This window comes from Solanum dulcamara, chromosome 2 (genome assembly GCF_947179165.1).
Source record: "Solanum dulcamara chromosome 2, daSolDulc1.2, whole genome shotgun sequence".
In the NCBI taxonomy this organism is placed as follows: domain Eukaryota; kingdom Viridiplantae; phylum Streptophyta; class Magnoliopsida; order Solanales; family Solanaceae; genus Solanum; species Solanum dulcamara.
Window position 1 is genome coordinate 5,692,602 of NC_077238.1, and position 18,948 is coordinate 5,711,549.

The following is an 18,948-nucleotide window of genomic DNA, read 5'->3' on the forward strand; positions in this document are numbered from 1 at the left end:
TCATATTCTTTAATATTATATACAAAACATTAGAGAGACAGATTACCAGAGATGCTGAGTAGGGTAGCAAGTACTCATTGATTAAATTTCTAAAATAAAAAATACAGTCTCTACTTCTCTAGATATACAAAAAGGAAAATCTAAAAAGAAGAGATCAGGATTCTTCTACATTACTAGTACATATTACTACCCCCAGAAACAGCCACATCTCCACTTCAAGAAGGAATCTAATTCCAACTTTTTCCACTCACCAGAGGAAAGGGAAGATGGAGATAATAAAGAAACAAGAAGAAAATAACAAAAAAAGTCCAAGTGGAAGTGTGTCCAGATGATTCTCCCCTGCTGACCATTGAAAAATGCTACCCATACTTTGTACCCAAAAAGTCCATTATCTTCTCATACCCTTCTTTCATTCAATGCCTCACATTCATACTTTTTTCTTTACACTCTTAGGCATACCACCAACAAGCTGCTTGTAAACAAAAGTGCTATGGCGAAAAAAAGTCTGTTTTGATGAAGAGCCTCTGTGCCACTGCCATCTGGGTTGTAGCCACCACTTCCTGTTGGTCCTAACCCAAAAGTTGGGTTGTTAATACCCGTATTAGTTCCTGTGCTTGTGCCTGTGCCTGTGCCTGTGCTCGTGCCGGTCCCAGTTCCTATCCCTGGATTTGTTGTGGTTCCTGGTGCAGTTGGGGTTGTGGTACCTCCAGTGTTGCTGGTTGAAGTAAAAAATATTATATACGAGAGAAAGAACAAGATCTACACCATCCATCCACTACAACAACAACATACCCAGTATAACTGGCTGGGGAGGGTAGAGCTTAATGATAATCGAACTATAAGAAACAACATATAGAAACAGAAATCACAAGATAATACAGGAGCAATGCTATACCGTCCATCCACTATATTCAATTATTAGTTCTATAAAGAAACTCAAAGTCCATCTAAGACAGGAAGCCGCCTTCAACTTGCTTGAGATTGACACTTAGTTAACACTCTGTTGTTGTCATTATAGTATATTCCAGAGTAACCATGTTACATAAATTGTGAGAAATGGTGGAAATGACTTTGGTTCTTATAAAATATTTGCATCACAGCTGGAAAACACATTTCAACTTAAAAAGATTTTCATTACGACAATGGGAGAAAGTGAAAAATAAAATATTAACATAAAGATTACATCATTATCAAGACAGGTCACATGGGGATATATAAATGATGAATCTAACTCATCTTGTTTGAATGTTATTGTCACAGTTAGGACACTAAAAATGACTATTGATAGATTTTGGTAAAAAGAAAGAAGAGACAGCTAACAACAATCTTTAATTATATCCTCAGAGAAAAAGGCCACTATATTAGGAAAAGTTTTCAACCATTCATTCATACAGTCAAATTAATCTAGCATTAATAATTGCACATCTTTTAGGTCCTTTTTACCTAGAGAGTTGAGTTTTAGCTTCCATGTACTGAATCTTGGGGGGAAAAAAGCTTTTTCCAAGATCAAGAAGTTAAGAATGATCTACAAGGTGAAGCTAACAGGGGCAGAACAAAAAATCTTATTATTTTGTGTCAAAATCAAGGGCAGTATCATCATTTTTTGTCCTAGAGGGAAAAAAACTTATTCTGGGAAAATAACAAAAAGAATTATGGACTTGATGCAAGTTGTGGAGATGTTGCATTCAATATTGACAAGATTTAACATCACAAATAATAAAACTTAAAAGAAAACATACCCTCCTGTGGTCTGGTAGCATGCAGAACTAGTGGCTGTTGATAAAACAAAGAAACAAAAGAAACAATATCAGTGACTATTATCAAAAGAGGGGAAACCAGAAGAGTAGAAGAATAAGTTGATTCAAGAACTTACAGGATGGTAGAGTTGAAGTCAAAGTTGCTGTTCCAGAGAAGTCACAAGTAGCACCAGTTGCAGCCTTCCTCTGATAATAGCTATTTACAGCATAGGAGCAGTGATCTTTGATAGTGTTTGGGTTGTAGCAAGGGCCATTTTGAAGGATACCAGTACAGTCAGCTCCATTTCCACAGGCATAGTCTATATTTTTCTGCAGAACTTGGTCCCCAGACCCATCTTTGCACACACAGTAATTAGCACCACCTAGAAAAAAAGACCACCATATGAAATCAGCTCAAGAAAGAGAAATTTTTTATAATGGTCAAGGAAAAAGGACTGGATCTTTGAATAAGAAGTTGTTGGATACACCACTATGAGCAAAGTCTGGTGAAACACATGATGCAGAAACAAAAAGAGAATCTTGAAGTTGGAGCCCCCAAAAAAACTCAATCTTTGACTAAAGGGTTCTTGGATACACCACTAAGGAGAAACATCTGGTGAAGCACATGGAAAATGCAGGAAAAACACAGAATCTTGAAGTGAAAGCCAAAAAACAAAAAATTCAAATCTTTGAATAAGAAGTTCTTGGATACATCACTAAGAGGAAAATCTGGTGAAACACAAAATGCAGAAACAAAAAAGAGAACCTTGAAGTGAGAGAGCTAAAACAAACTCTTATCTTTGAATAAAAAATTGCAGGATAACCAACTAAGAGCAATATCTGGTAACAAACCCATCACAAGAAAAGAGATTTTTGAAGTGAAACAGCAAAAGAAATTGTTGGATACACACTAAGAGCAAAATCTGATATAAACCCATGGCAAGAAACATTTGAAAAAATGCAGGAAAAAGAGAATCTTGAAGTAAGAGACATCAAAAGATATTGTTGGATACACAACTTAAGAGCAAAATCTGATGAAAATACAAGAAAAAGAGAAAATCTTGAAGAGAAAGAAGCAACAAGCAGCTTACTTGAGTAACCAGTTAAAGCCAAGAGAAGTATTAAAGACAGTACAAAAGCAGCCATGATTGTGCCAAGATCTAAGAAGTAGATATGAAGATATTACTGTTCCCTGTATTTTCAAGAAGGTTAATAGTAGAGCTAGTGAAATATAGTCCGAAGAAGAAGCAGAAAAAAGAGATGTTTCAAGGGAAACAGAGAAAGTGTACTATAGGGAAATGGAACTCTCGAGACAAGAAAAAAATAGGTGGAAGGTGGAGGCTCAATGTCCATTTTGAGTGGCATTTTATATGTATAAAATTTTATTTTATATTTAATATATTTTTAATTTAAAATAATAAAATTTAAAAATTTAATTCTTTATATTTTATATTAAATTAAAATAGATCAAACAAATTAAAACGAACAAAAACTTAAATGAGTGGGGGTATGGGGGAATGTGTTTTAGGATAGTGAGAAGCAAAAGCCAAAGCATATTTTGTCATGTATTTGACTGTATGTATATACTCTGTACTATGTATGTCAGTGGCATTGCTTTTCAAACGGTCATAAACTTAACTATGTGGTTAGAATTTAACCAAACCATGGTTCAAACTTGAAACAATTGGATGTGTTTTGTATAAATGAAATTATTTTCCTGAAATTTTTCAATAATATTGTTTCAAAAAGACCTTACATAATGATAAATATTATGAAATGAGATGGTAGATACTATCAAACACCTCTATAACTGTTATTCTCGGTAACAATTAAATTTTTTGATTAATTTTTTATGACAATGTTATATTATATTATGTATTTTTTATAATAATATTTTATTATAATAATAAAAGAGTTATCAAAACAAATAAACGACGATAATATATTCGATAAAATTTTATAAATAAAATTTTAAAAAAATAAAATATATACAAATCTTATTACTATCTCGTCACACAGCCTTTGAAACAGAAGAGGCCCCATAAGGCTTTTTGCTATTGTTGTGCTGTCACTGTTTAAGTTTGCACTTATTGTGTCTCTTGGCATTTCAATGGAGGTACTAAGAAAATCTCAGAATCTCCAAGACAGATAATACTTCAATATAATGAAATAAACTAATTCATTCATTATAATTTATGTGATATTTTTAAAATTTTAAGATTTAAATAAAAAAGTTATTCATAATTTTTGGAAAAATAACATTTATAAATTAAAAAAAGTATTTATCTTTAAATATCTCATTACTTGATACTTTATTTTTATTTTTAAATGACATAAATTTATTTTAAAATTCACACGTTGACGTCATGTGCGCACCCTACATGATACCGATAGAATATCACTATACCGACGGAGTATCACAGAGAGTTAAGTTCAGTCTCATACGATATCGATATGATATCAATATATCGACGGACTATCACAAAGAATATATTTACTAATTTAGAGTTTAATAAATAAGATTGTGATTTTAATAATTTTCTCTTAATTATTTTATTTTTATTTCTTAAAAAAAAGCTTAATCCTATATGATATCGATAGGGTATCAATATACCGATGGAGTATCACAGAGAATTAGGTTCAATTTTATATGATACCGATATGGTATTAATATATCGATGGAGTATTACAGAGGATTATTTAATAACAGTGATGTTAGCGTCAGCATGACATCATGCGCAAAATTAAAAGAGAGAAAGTTGGATAAGATGATGAATAATTTGGGTCATAAGTCTATTAAGTGTAAATAGTTTGTGTTGAATCCAATTTGAGTAAATAGTTTCACAATTAGGTCTATTTTATGTAAAAAAAAAATTATATCTTTTAAATATTTTAAATTATGAATATTGTGATTTATAATATTTTTTACATAATTTTTAAATATATAAATTTTAATTCAAAAAAAGATATATTAAAATTTCATGCTCGAATTTATGAGTTTAAATTAAACTATTGACTTTCGAAATTTGAATTGTACCATATAGTTTGGAACAAAGGGAGTACTTTTTGTGATTTTTTATTAGTTTTTGGGGTGAAAGTTTTTCCTACTCACGAGGTTTTAACTCTTTTTCAAGTTAAATTAACGTCCAAATAAAAATTAACTTTTAAATATCTTTTTCAAATTGAGTTTTGAAAACAATAGTATTTGTAGTTGAAAAAAATATTTGAAAGTTAGAATTGTATTTAAACACGATAATAAAATTGAAGTTTTAAGCATGGCAACTTGAACTTTTTTGAATATTTCCAAAAATCAATCATTTCAAATTTCAGATACTACTATATTTTAAGTTTGTAGTCCAAATAATAAGTCAATTTTATAAACAGACAAATATTTAAAATAATTTCTAAATAATATTTCAAATTTTTGGAACCAATATATATAGTCAATGAGTTAATTATTCATGAAAATCGAAAAGCTATGGTCTCTATCACATATCCTTTTATCTCTATTTCTTTTTGGGTGTGTGTCAAACTCTAGTCATATTAATGGTCATTTCAATTTCAAAGTACTATTTGCGTATGAGAAAATACTATTTTATTTTGATTTATGTAAATTTATTTAATTGACACGAAATTTATTAAGGAATAAAGATATTTGAAATATAGGTTTTAAACACATCAAAATAATCATAGGATTATAAAATTTATGAAACTTGCGGTTTTATTCATGTCATATCATTCGTGTGATTGTAAAAATCTGTCACCTAAGGTTGGATATAAAGTTTGAGTTAAATTATTTTCAATTTCAAGAAAAAAAACTCTTTTAAATAAACATAAAAGAAAATAATATCACGTAATTTGAATTCACAACCTCACAATTTTTCATCATTTCATTGACAACTATATTACATCTTTGGATGTACATAAATATTACTTCTTCCGTTTTAAAAAAAAATGATCTAATTTGACTTGACACGAAATTTAAGAAAATAAAAAAGACTTTTCAATTTTATAGTCCTAAATTAAAATTATATCAAATATACCAAAATATCCTTTAATCGTATGACTTTAAATATGTCACATGAAAAGTTAAAATTAAAGTATTACCAAAAAAGAAAATGGTCATTGTTTTTGAAAAAGACTAAAAAAAGTATATTATTCTTTTTGAAAAAAAGAGAGTATTAAATAGCAAATATTTTATAAAATCATTAAACTATAGTAATATAGCAAGTGAGAAATGCAAAAAGAAAAAAATACAAATAATTTTAGGCAGAGTAGATCAGAATCTCCCTAAACTTGTCGATTTTTATTTGGTGTATACCTAAATTTTGTGTTGGGTTAATTACCCCCCTCAACTTGATAATTTGATAGTCACGGCCCCCTTGAATGCTGATGTGACAAAGAGCGTGAATGCACTCTCTTTTAGTCACGTGAGAAGGAAGAAAAAATGAAAAAAATAACTTTCAAATGAGTATTTTCAATTATTAAATGCCACATAATCAATATAATGATTTATTTGTTTCAATCGTAGTTCTCTATATTTTTTCTTAATATACATTGCATATTTTATTTTGAATGCATTTTTTTTTCAGATGCAATGATTATTTATTGATATATATTTCTTTTATTTTTCAAGACCCAAATTTATAAAATTTAGTTGGAACTTTATTTATTTTATCCATATTAAGAGAAGGTTTAGCCAAAATAAAGAAATTCAAACATATATTTTCTACAAATTTTTTTTGTGTGTATTTTCTTCATGCAAAGTTTATTTATTTCAATTGTGCATTGTTCCTTTTTTGGGTCAAATAAATAAAATATTTTGTTGAAATTCTATTTAGTTCTTCTTTAGATATAACAATTATTTTTTCTAACTGTGTATTTTTTTTCCTGATATTGATTAAAATATCATTATCTTTAGCCAAATAAAAAAATATAGTCAAAATATCATTATTTCAATTTTTTTAATACAAAATTGGCCTTGAAAAGATGATTAAATAATTAATGAACTTAAAAAGGTAAAAATATATATTTTATTCTAAAAAAGCCACATGGACAAAAAAAATCATGTGGCAGCGTGTGTATTACACATCCATGAGTTGTCAGTATTCAGGAAGGTCACGACTATCAAGTTACCAAGTTGAGAAAGATAATTAAGCCAACACAAATTTTAGGTGTACATCAAATAAAAATCAACAAGTTTAAGGAGATCATGATCTTTAAAATTCTTTAAAGAAAGAATGAGTTCAAAGAAAATGACACAATCATCGTGGACATGAAAAGAAATATAAAGAAATGAAAGCCACGAGGTTAATATAACTTTTGGATTATTATTTTTTCATTCGATGTAAAATTTGTTTTAGGGTTTATGTAAATCTTATTTTAGAGTTCAATTAATTTAAAATGATTTTGAAATTTTTATTATAATGATAAAACAATTACCATTTCATTCAGAGCCTTGATCAAAGACATATGATTAAGAATTAAAAGTACTTATCACTCCATGCAAATTATGTTAAACTTATATTATTATTCTATATTTTGCAGCATAGAGAAATCAAAAACATACATAGCAATTAATTGAAGGTTAAATTACTTTAGCACTAAAATTATCATGCACCAACAATTGAGGGACCAGAAGCATTATCCCATTTTAATTCTATTTCATGTCCCTCTCAATGAATATAAACTTAAATCTTTATAAATATAGTATTTCATATAGAAGCAAATTTAAAATTTAAATTTGATATAATATAGTATTTAATATACTTAAATCTTTAACAATATAGTATTTCATATAGAAGCGAATTCAAAAATTTAAATTTAATATAATTTATTTAACTTCTCAAAGTTTTGTCAGTAAACTTATTATACTTCTAAAATTATAAGTACAAAAGTTAATATTTTATTAAAATTTAATAAAATTTTCGTGTTGAAAATATTAGGTACGACTAATCTGTGGTAAATACGTGACATCCTTCCCTAACGGTAGAAAATAAAAATATTACTCAATCTTTATATTGACATGTAATTTTTCACACCATCATTCAGACATAATTTATTTTATTATTAAAAATTAAACTGAAATAACAAGTCTATTTTATTTTTAAATCAAAGACTTCGAATATGAATTATAAATATGTTTTTATTTTTGATAAATTGTGCTTTACTATAAAGTGAAATTTCATAAACGACTTTGCAAAGCATATAAAGAGGTGATAAAGTAAACTAATCATTTTTGTCATTTTCTTTTCGAGATAAATACGTGAGCAAAAAGGGCATATCCAACTCATATACAAATTAATTTGAAGAAGACATTTATTTATTATCAATTAAATGAATGGACACATTTTCGTCAAAGATGAGCAATCTTTAATCATTTTATATAGTTGTTAACTAAACAAATAAAATAATATAAAAAAGGAAAAAAAAATTTGAAATCTAATACACTTACAAAAAGCATCTTTTTCATATTTTTTAAATTTTTTTTATTTGGTGTTAGGAGTCTGTGAAACTCCGATTAAATTCAAATTACACACTACAAAATTTATTCAAGGATGACGCTCCCAACATGATTTTTCCATGCCCAGGTCTCCATCTTCTATCTCTACTTCTCATCTTTTATCTTCTTTCTATTTTGCGGTACTAGTTAGTATTTCACATATGATTTTATTCTTCGATCTTTACTAGTACGTGTTGTTTTATTTGATGTGTATTTTTTGTTATTATGCTGTTAATTTTGTTTTATTCTTTGGGTATTTGTTTTTTAGTTAAAGATCTATCAGAAATAACATCATTTTCTCATAAAAACAAAGGTAAAATTTATATACATTTTAAATATATTTTATTTGAATTATATTATCATTGTATAAAGTTTTGAAAAGAAAAGTTCTATTTTCGTCATCACTATTGTCAAACGCGGTTGATATATTCTTTGCCTTTAACATATAGCAAAGGCAAAAAAGAGGGGTTTAGGGTGGGGTGGGGGACCTTACACCCACTAAATCCAACAAATAGTGACACCCTTAATTATTTGTCACAAAATAAATTAATCATAATTAGAGAATCACATTCACATTCACATGTTTCATTTATTTTGGACAACCAATAAGAGTAGATGAATCTTGATTAATACTACTACTTTTATGGGTCCAACCACCATTTTTGGTTCCATGGAATCAACCTCCTACTACCATGGCATCTCATTTTGATTTCAACAACAATGTTTTAAGTAATCAGTATGAGAAATCTATTGGTAAAGTTGTTGTTATATGATTAGGATGTCACATGTTCAAATTGTGAAACTAGTTTCTTATAAAATTGCAGGGTAATTAAAGTTGTGAACAATAGATCTTTGTGGTTCGGTCCTTCTCTGAATTTTGAGCATAATGAAAGCTTTGTGGCACCAAATTGCCCTTTTGTTAGAGACATCAACTGGCTTGTGGTGCAATGATTAATACTTTATTATTCTTAATCAGAGATCTCAGATTTGAGTCATGCTAGACTTAGAGTCGTTTTTGTCAGAGAACATTTTATCCTTCAAATTGAGAATTTCGATGTGAATTCAGATTTAGTCGAACTACAATATAGATATCGAACACCAATTTGAAAAAATAAATAAATTAGAGCCATGACCAAAACTTTTTAGTCATGGCCATTTTGACTTGACATGTTTATATTTATTTGATAAAAAAAATAATAATATTACAAGAGTGGAAGGGAAGGAACAATGAGAATCCAACTCCTATTTATTATGTGAAATTTTTGTGATAGTACTACTAGATTATAGTGGTTAGTTAACCCGTGTATCTTGTAGATCAAGTGATGTTTTTTCACATTTATATTTGTAACACATGCACAATATTTTTACCTTCATAAGGTAGAAATAAGATTACGTACACATTATTTTTCTCAAATATTATTTATAAAACTATACTGAATATATTATTATTATTATATATCATATAAAGATAAAGGAATTGATCACTTTTGGAAAAGGGTGAATCCAAAGTAGGAACAGGGAAGCAAAGAAGATGGGAAAGTCATGGAAATTTAAAATCTGTACAATGCAGAAGCATGCTATGAAGATAAAAGGAATAATCACTTTTTAAAAAGACAATTTAAATTTCAGACTTTGAGGTTTGAAATTTGGTTCCAAAATTACTAAATTTTAAATACTTTTATAAATTTTGAACATATTTAGGCATATTAAGAATTATATTATGTGGCTATAAAACATCATATTTCTATGATTTTGAGACATTACGTATAATCCTTTGATACTTGCTGCATAATATTAAGAGGGAATTATTGAGATAAGACATAACGTTTACTCGCTATTTTTTAATCATGTTTTTGAATTATTGAATTTCAATTTTCTCATTTAAACTTCCATGATATTATTCTGAAGTTGCACCCTTGGAACTTGAAACTCAATTATAATAATTATTTTTTCTATTACAAAAACTAAAAAGTGTCTATTTGTAAATTTTATACATTAGTTGAGAGGTTGCTTCGCGCCGTGAATATTTCTTATCTCTGATCATGTGATTTATAAAAAAGATCTTGATCTTTTGACCCTGTTTTCCCCACTAGTAAAACTTCAAGTTAAGCATTTTTAATTTTAAACCTTGAGGTTTTGTTTGGTAATTGGTTTGAATTATGCAGATATTAATTATACATGTATTTTTTATTTCATCTTCTAACCGCATAAGATAACAAATACATCAAGTCTCTCATTACTTAAACATGTATTAGTTATGTAAATTTTTAAATTGCAAACTAAATATCGTATTTATTTTATACACGAATAACTTATTTTCTATCTAGCTATCAAATATTGTAGAATATAACTTATATAAAAATTAATACGATTCGTGAAGATTTATCGATATGACAAGCCGAAGGTCAAAAAGTTTAACACCACCTCCTCACTCATTTCCATAGGCCTTTTTGAAGCCCATTTCAACTGGCCCAATTTTTGAAAGCCCAGACCAAAACAATCAAACATTCACTGGCCCATAGGCCATAGATCTATGTTTCACCAAATTTACCCCTAAAGTTTTAGATAATATCAACAATACCCCTCTAACCTTTCTTTCTTCTTCAACATCCTAAAACCCTAGCAAATAATTTCCCCCAAAAAACTTAAAACACTTACAATGGCGATCCTAATTCGATCACGACCGTTGATCAGAAAATTAACAAACTTCAAATCAATCACAACCGTTCCTTTCCTCTCACAAGAACCTCAACTCGCCGGAACTCCGCCGGAAACCACCACTACTCCACTACCACCAAATCCATCTTCGGGCAGCCCACTTTACAATGAAAACTGGAGATCCCCATTCGCATCTACCTCGCCATCATCTTCCTCTGTAGTTCCCTTGAGTGGCTTTCGCCAATCACCAGCTGTGCGTATTCAGTCAATGTCGGAAACACTTGATGTGGAAGGTTTGATGAATTTATTCGCTGATTGGATAACGACGATGAGGTGGGAGGATATGAAACAGATGTTTGAGCTTTGGATTAGGTCGTTGGATAGAAATGGGAAGCCGAATATGCCTAATGCGTATCTGTTTAATCATTACTTGAGAGCTAATTTGATGATGGGTGCTACGGCTGATGATTTGTTGGGATTAGCTAGTCAAATGGAGGAATATGGAATTGTTGCTAATACTGCTTCGCATAATTTGATCTTGAAAGCTATGTTTCAATCTGGTGCACCATTGTCATGGGCTGATAAAGCTGTCAAATTGCTCGAAAGGTTTGTATTTCAATGGAATACCTTAGCTTTGAATATATCTATTGTATGCTTAGCTGGTTTGGAAATGAGTTATGCAGGTATTAAATTTTGCATAACTAATACAACGTTTGCTAGTTAGTTTGGAGGTAAGTTATTCATCTGTAAAATTAATATTGTGTTTGGTTTGCAATTTAGAAACCCGCATAACTAATGCATGTATAACTTACGAGCGAATCTATATATTATCTTAGATTTCCTGATAACTAATCATTATATTACTAATACTTGCATAACTCTAAACAACTACGAAACGACCTATCAGTTGTACTACAACAACATACCCCGTGTAATCTCACATTCGGCATGTTTGGGGATCTTACCTCTACCTTTGCGGGATTGAGAGGCTGTTTCTGATAGACCCCCGGCTCAAAAGAAATGGTATTGATGCAGGAAAATAAGAAAGAAAAAGAGACAACAAAATATCAAAATATAAGACAAGTGTAACAACATATATGATGCATTTAAGTTATATACACTTGTAGTCTTTCAGTATAGGGTTGTTGCTTTACTTTTAGGTTATGGATCCATGCTTATTTAAACCATTAAGTAACCTACACTTATCCGGGTATAAAAATTAGAACTTTGTATGTAATTGTGAAGATCCCTTTATTTGCTTTATGTTCATTTATATGAAATCATTGCGAGCCTTTATTATATTTTCTAAAGTTGGAGACAGTTAGTTGAGATTAGTATTGAGCTCAAAAATTCATTGCAGCAAAAGAAAAGCAACATAGAAAACCTTAGTCTTAAAAACTAGTAAGTTGAGAGTTTTAAGACCTTTATATTCATAGATTAGAAATATGGAATTTATAAGCCGTGTATATTTATAACATAGAAAACCTTAGTCTTAAAAACTAGTAAGTTGATAGTTTTAAGACCTTTATATTCATAGATTAGAAATATGGAATTTATAAGCCGTGTATATTTATAGAAAAATGTTACTTTCATTTGTTGTGATATTAACATTTGCGGTCCTTTTATTTCACTGCTAGGGTGATCAAGGATTATGGTATGATATTTTTCTTGGAAGGTCTCATAGTAGGGGTATTTTCTATGGGATTAACTTTTCTATTTTCCTTTTTTTTTTCTTCCTTCATTGAATTGAAAGTGGAACCAGAAGTAATTTATAGGAAAAAATTGCTTCTGGCCTTTATTTATCATATAATCATATTTGTGTACTGTATTACACACTAAGAAGCTTTGCCAGATTTAATTGGTGTTGTGATACAGCCGCCAGCTGGGTGCGGTTGCCAAATCAAACTTCTCTATTTAGCCTCACCAAAACGATGAAACATCTAAATATCAGAGTGAGGATCTGCCTCTACAATGAACAGAGTGGGGCATGCAAAAACTATTCCTAATTCAGCAGAAGTCCAAACTCCTGTCTGTTAGCTACTATTGGATTCATAGCTTTGTTATTTTGGTTTTGTTTTCCTTTAATTTAATCTTGCTGTGAACTAAATTTTTCCATATGCCTTTGCTCCTCCTTGTCCCTTCTATACTTCCTTTCTCTCAGCTTGGATATTCTTGTATTCTCTGGCTCCTTTCGATGTAGTGTCGAATAGCAAGTCTACTAAGTGATAAGGAACGTCGTGGTGTGTATTGAACTTGTTTTGAATGCCATAGTTCACTATGTATTTTCACCATGCATGCAAGTACTCTGTCATGCATTGATAATATTTGATAGATTTCATGTGTTATACTTATGCCAGGATGATTGAGACTGGAAAAGAGTATAAAGAAGCTTTGCCTGATGAGGAGTCATATGACTTGGTTATTGGCTTGCTATTTAAAGCAAACCTTATTGATGATGCGTTGAAATGTATTGATTCAGCCTTAAAATCTGGGTATAAGCTATCCATGATTGTATTTAACGAGTGTGTGCTAAGCTGTGTCTACAACAACAGGCTGGATACATTGGTGTCAATAATAGAGAGATGCAAGGTATGGATCCCTTCGTTGAGATCATTCGAACCATGAAGCTTTCTATTATTTGAAATATATTTTAGTCTTTGATACTGCTGTTATTGGTATTCCCAGAAAACAGATCAGAACAAAGGCCTGCTACCGCCTTGGAACATGTGCACACACCTTGCTGATGTTGCACTACAAGCAGATAATTGTGCACTAGCTTTTTCTTCCTTGGAGTTCTTTATGAAATGGATTGTTAGAGGTGAGACTGTGATGCCCCCTGTTTTACTCACTGTTGACGAAGGACTGCTTGTGGCTGCACTTGGAACTGCTGGTAGAACTTACAATGTGAAACTCCTCAATGGTGCTTGGGAAGTCCTTAAGCGCTCACTAAGGCAAATGAGGACCCCTAATCCTGAATCTTTCATTGCGAAGGTATGTGCCCACTCATCAGTGGGACAATTGCAAAACGCTTTTGCTACCCTGCATGAGTTTGAGAAAACTTATGGTAGTTCTGAAGAAGAGAGTGCAGAAGACCTATTTTCTCCCTTTACCTCTTTGAATCCACTGGCTGTTGCTTGCTGCAGGAATGGTTTTGTCACTTTGGACTCTGTATGATCTCTTTCTCTTCCAACTAGGAATTATGTATATATCACAGCTTAGCACTATGCTGTACCTGCTTCAGTGTGTTGGATGTTCTCTATATGGTTACCTCACACTTAGCATTACCACTGACCTCCAAATATTTCAGGTTTACTATCAGCTGGAGAATTTGAGTCGAGTAGACCCCCCTGTCAAGTCTCTTGCTGCACTCAATTGTGTAATTTTAGGCTGTGCCAATATATGGGATATTGAACGTGCTTATCAGACATTTGCTGCAATTGAATCCACTTTTGGATTAACCCCAGATATCCATTCATACAATGCGCTGATATATGCATTTGGGAAGCTTGGGAAGGTAAATAGAAATGAATGTAACATCTGAATGCACATAGTATGGGTTCAACCTAGAGGTCATTTCCTTGGATCCTCTTTATTTGTTCATTGGTAAACATGTGACTGAGAATAATCTGAAGGGGTCATTCTACTAATTAGCCCCCAGGGGTTAGCTCAAACGGTAAAGGTTTAGGGACATGTGTTTTATGTCACAAGTTCAAGCCCCGTGTCAAGTGAACTTAACTAAGTCCAAGGGGCGGGCCCACCATCCTTGAGTTTTGAAGGCTGCGGTTCGCCCAAAGGATTTGCCCGAGACGAATTTCTCAATCATAAAAAGTACTGACTGCGATACTCTTGCAGATTCTTATCCCAAGTATTGTAATAATAAATGTGTAGAAGCTACATTCTTTCATTTGTTTGCACAAGTAATTGGAAAACATATTTGCATGCGATGCCTTTCTTCTGTTCTATGATTATATGAATATTGATGAAATATCTTTTCTTGTTGCAGAGGGATGAAGCCACAAAAGTCTATGAGCACTTTATGGATTTAGGCGTGAAGCCAAATGAAATGACATATTCTCTACTTGTTGATGCTCATCTTGTTAAGCGAGAACCGAAAGCTGCACTTTCAGTAGTTGATGAGATGGTAATATGCCTTCCACTCTCTCAATGCAATCATTAGTGACAAAAGCCTGCTTGTCATTTTAGCTAAGGCATTGAGCTCTGGCTTCATGTGCAGGTGAATGCCCAGTATAAACCTTCCAAGGACATACTGAAAAAGATCCGAAGACGATGTACTAGAGAGATGGATTATGAATCTGATCTTCGAGTCGATGAGTTGACCAAGAAGTTTAACATCAGGATGGGCCCAGAGAATCGTCGTAACATGCTCTTTAATCTTAGATACAACATGGAATATGCTGGTTAGATGTTACTGAAGTGGATTAGAGTTTCCTTGCATAGTCGACACCATTCAAAATTTCTTGGCCTTCTGCTGAGGAACTTGGAATGAAATAGTAGAATATCTGTGCTTCTAGCATTTGAATTTGGACTCTTTTTCCTCTTCTTCTAGCTGATGCAGGTGTTTGCAAAGTTTCGTGGTGTCACATCTCTCATATGCCTTAGCGCGATCCTTTAACCAGTGGCTGTAAATTACTTAGTTCTGGTTAGTATTGAGCTGTGGAGGATGGTGTCTGGTTAGAAGAGTTCTTGTTTAACATATTTATGTATTCTTTTTTACCACCCATTAGGTAGCTTAAAGACGCAGCATTGAATAAACTGTACTCTTCATGCTGAAGCAGTTTGCATCAAATGCAATTTTCTGCTTCATTCTTGGTTTTTCAATTTCTTCCATAGCTGATTACCATTTTTACAAGGGAATGAGTTGTTGTAGCCTCCCCCACCCCCACTCCAAAAAGAAAAAGAAGAATTTTTTTAGTACCATAAGACAAAAGTTATCCATGGTTCAATATGAGTCTTTACTATCATGTATATCCAGTGTATTTGTACAGATAATAAAAAATTTACTTGCGCTCAGTGTTTTAAAATCAAATCAATAAATATAAAACATGTGTTTTATTACATACATTTGTCACTTAAATCATGTGTTTTAAGCAAACACACATGATCTATCCTAACGGCATACAACGCGACTGTATGTGTTGATACACCAAATTTGAGCTAATAGCTAATGTATGTAGTGTATACCAAAACAGTAGTTATGAAGTGTGATTAGGCAACTAACACTATATAAATGATAATTATGCTCCAAAGTCCATGAAATTTCCATTGTATATCCGTTACACTTATCAAATAGTTTTAATAAAAAAATAAAAATATTAGTAGTTTAATTTGATATTAAATTGTAGAGCCCAAAACTGATCCAATTCAAAATCCCCCAAACCAGCCCACTAAAATCTTGATTTTTAGATTAAACAAACTGAGAATACCTAGTTTTTTGTCGATAAATTGAATCAAAACCCCTTTCAAGAAACCAAAATTTTATATCAAAAATCAAATCTTTCATGGATCATTCTCCAGGAATTTGATAAATTCTCACACCCAGAGAAACCCAAGAACTAAAAAGCAAATGGGGCAGAACACTGGTGCAAGTGGCAAAGGAAAGAAAGAAGAAGAAATGAAAAAGGAAACAGTAGAAGAAGAAGAAGTTGAAGAAGGTGGAGAAGACGCAGAACATGATGAGCAAGATGGAATGTCTGTTCATTCTCCTTGTAAACCTGCCTCTTCTGCTCTTCGCAAGGTACCATTTTTTTTCTTAATTAAGAAAAATTTAGGTTGCCCTTTTCTACCATTGCTTCATATTCCTGTGTTTTTATCATATGCATGGGCAGAGCTAGGGTATCGGAACAAATCCCCTTCGTCGAAAAATTATCCTATTAAAATTAAATTTTAGGTATATGTATATGAAAGATGTTGAATCACTTTTGTTTAATTTTCCATCTGTCCTAGCCTTGAACGGCAGAGTTATCTGGTGCTTGGTACCTGTTACTGGTGGAGGTTACAGGTACCCATACACCATGGTTATTCAAAAAAAAAATGTTGAATCCCTTTGGTTTCTTTTATATTTTGAATCCCCTCAGTAAGAATTCTAGCTTTGCTGCTAATTATATGCTTGCTGATGTGTTTGATTATTATTCTATCAATTCTTTTGTTTCTTTTCTTTTATGGGAGTGTTTATTTTTCAAACTATAGGAGCAATCGCAGGTGGAATTGGAGATAAGATTGTTGGAGGCTCTTGAAATCTACCCCCCTGCCAAATTGAGAGGTATAATTTGTACAAGTTTTATGTGTCATTACTCATTTTATATGTATCTTCTTTAAGTTTTGCTATATTTTCTGTTATTAAAGATGAAAAGGTGGTAACTTTATCATAGTTTCTCTAGTTCATAAGTAAAATGCACAGTAAAATGTGGGGGATAGAAACTCGTGGTGTAATCTGGAACTTGCATTAAATTTTTCTTTTTGCTGTGGGAGTGGAACGTTTAACGTTTCACCTTGATTCTTATTGCAGGCATCCATCGTCATTTTGTCCTTTATGGCTTAACAGAGCATCTGCGCAGAAGGTTACTAGGCTACGCTTGTCCTTTTCGTTTATTAACTCTTCATTTTGTGGCTTTGTGAATGAGCTTAGCTCATGCCACTCTCAGAAAAGAAATAAGAAAACTGAGGCACGTGTAAAAAGTGTACCTAAGAGTGTGAAGAAACTTAATGTGACTTTATCGTTTGTCTTTCAACACTGATTTTTTTTGGGCCACAGCTTCAATAGGCAATTTGCTCCTGATGATGTTTTGAAGCTGCTGGACCGCTTCTACAACTTAGATATGGTGGTATGTATTATTGGTTTTACTTTCTATTTAACTTCAATCTTCACAACTTTTCCATCATTCAGTATTTGACTTTGAAAGGCTGCTTGTTTGAGCAGAAGATTTTACATATGTAAAGCCATTCTTCCTGCTCCACAGTTAGCAGGATCATAACTGATATCCCGACATACAGAGTTGAACACTGTTCTTGACGTAATAATCCGAGTTTATTAGAAGTCAAGTCCTCTTAATTTATCATAGTTAATCCCGTGTTCTCCAAGAGACCAAGATTAGGACATTGGAAAGCGACATCAAGGAGACAGATTTGTTCAATTTGTTGCCAAATTTTGTCCCAATATAGCATACATCCTTATTGATATTTGACCAGGAAAGAAAGAGATTGAAATACTTGAAATAGAATTTGTTGGACTGCATAATTTACCTTGAGAGTTAAGTAGCACATTATGAAAGGATGCTTATTTTACTATATTCGTCAGTTTATTTTTCATCGAACCTTCAACTTATGCTTAGCTGTTATGTTTCATAGACTAGAATCTTGGTTTTGCGGGGCAGTCTTTTTTGGAGTTACGTGGGATGAGTGTTCTTACTGTCGTATTCTTTTAATAAATTTCAGAAACCAGATGACGAGGATGCTGAAATAATAAATCAGGAGGAAGAGTTTTGCCTACCGCAAAGTTATTTCTCCAAGGAGGAACCTTAAACTAGTTTGGAATCAATATGGATATTGAACTTTCACATATGGCAACTTTTGTATAGTAGTATCAGGGTGGTTAAACTATTTTTTTTGATGCCATAAACATTCTGCATCTTCTGTTGGATCTTCCTTTATGGGTAGTCCAAAAATCTTACTGAAAAGTTTGTATGCATGGTGAGAATTGATTTCAGCTTTCCTATATACAGACAGTTTATCTATTAACAATTTTTCTCATAGAGAATCCTCCTCCCCACTCCTCTTTCTGTTTTTTGATATTTTGTGAAGCATCAACAGTCCCTGTGCTAAGAGATGTTGTCTACATCAGGCTCCTTGGGTGTAGTCCTTCCCCAAATCTTGTGTGAACTCGGGATGTTTTATGCATCGGACTGTTCTTTTTAATATGGTCACTTAAGGAGCTTGACTGATAACGGATACTGAACAAATCATTGTGGAATTAGTAGTTGTGTTGCATAATGCAAATTGTATGATGGCTACTACTACTATAAAACAGTGGTAGTT

General features: G+C 31.8%; 3 protein-coding genes across 3 annotated transcripts; 2 read left to right on the forward strand and 1 right to left on the reverse strand.

Annotated features, from left to right (window-relative positions):
- Window positions 1–59: 59 nt before the first annotated feature.
- LOC129880096 (PLASMODESMATA CALLOSE-BINDING PROTEIN 3-like) lies at window positions 60–3,111 on the reverse strand. The gene is made up of 4 exons (XM_055953967.1): window positions 2,828–3,111; window positions 1,874–2,119; window positions 1,740–1,773; window positions 60–715 (listed from the first exon to the last, which is right to left on the reverse strand). Exons 1-4 carry the CDS (start codon window positions 2,880–2,882, stop codon window positions 442–444), a joined length of 609 nt encoding a protein of 202 aa, XP_055809942.1. The 5' UTR covers window positions 2,883–3,111; the 3' UTR covers window positions 60–441.
- Window positions 3,112–10,833: 7,722 nt separating this feature from the next.
- LOC129880097 (pentatricopeptide repeat-containing protein At1g26460, mitochondrial) lies at window positions 10,834–15,771 on the forward strand. The gene is made up of 6 exons (XM_055953968.1): window positions 10,834–11,502; window positions 13,254–13,485; window positions 13,582–14,064; window positions 14,204–14,410; window positions 14,900–15,037; window positions 15,131–15,771. The coding sequence occupies exons 1-6, from the start codon at window positions 10,898–10,900 to the stop codon at window positions 15,317–15,319; spliced, it is 1,854 nt and encodes a 617-aa protein (XP_055809943.1). The 5' UTR covers window positions 10,834–10,897; the 3' UTR covers window positions 15,320–15,771.
- A 458-nt stretch (window positions 15,772–16,229) lies between these two features.
- Window positions 16,230–18,654, forward strand: LOC129880098 (uncharacterized). The gene is made up of 5 exons (XM_055953970.1): window positions 16,230–16,651; window positions 17,104–17,176; window positions 17,423–17,474; window positions 17,669–17,738; window positions 18,349–18,654. The coding sequence occupies exons 1-5, from the start codon at window positions 16,481–16,483 to the stop codon at window positions 18,433–18,435; spliced, it is 453 nt and encodes a 150-aa protein (XP_055809945.1). The 5' UTR covers window positions 16,230–16,480; the 3' UTR covers window positions 18,436–18,654.
- Window positions 18,655–18,948: the final 294 nt, after the last annotated feature.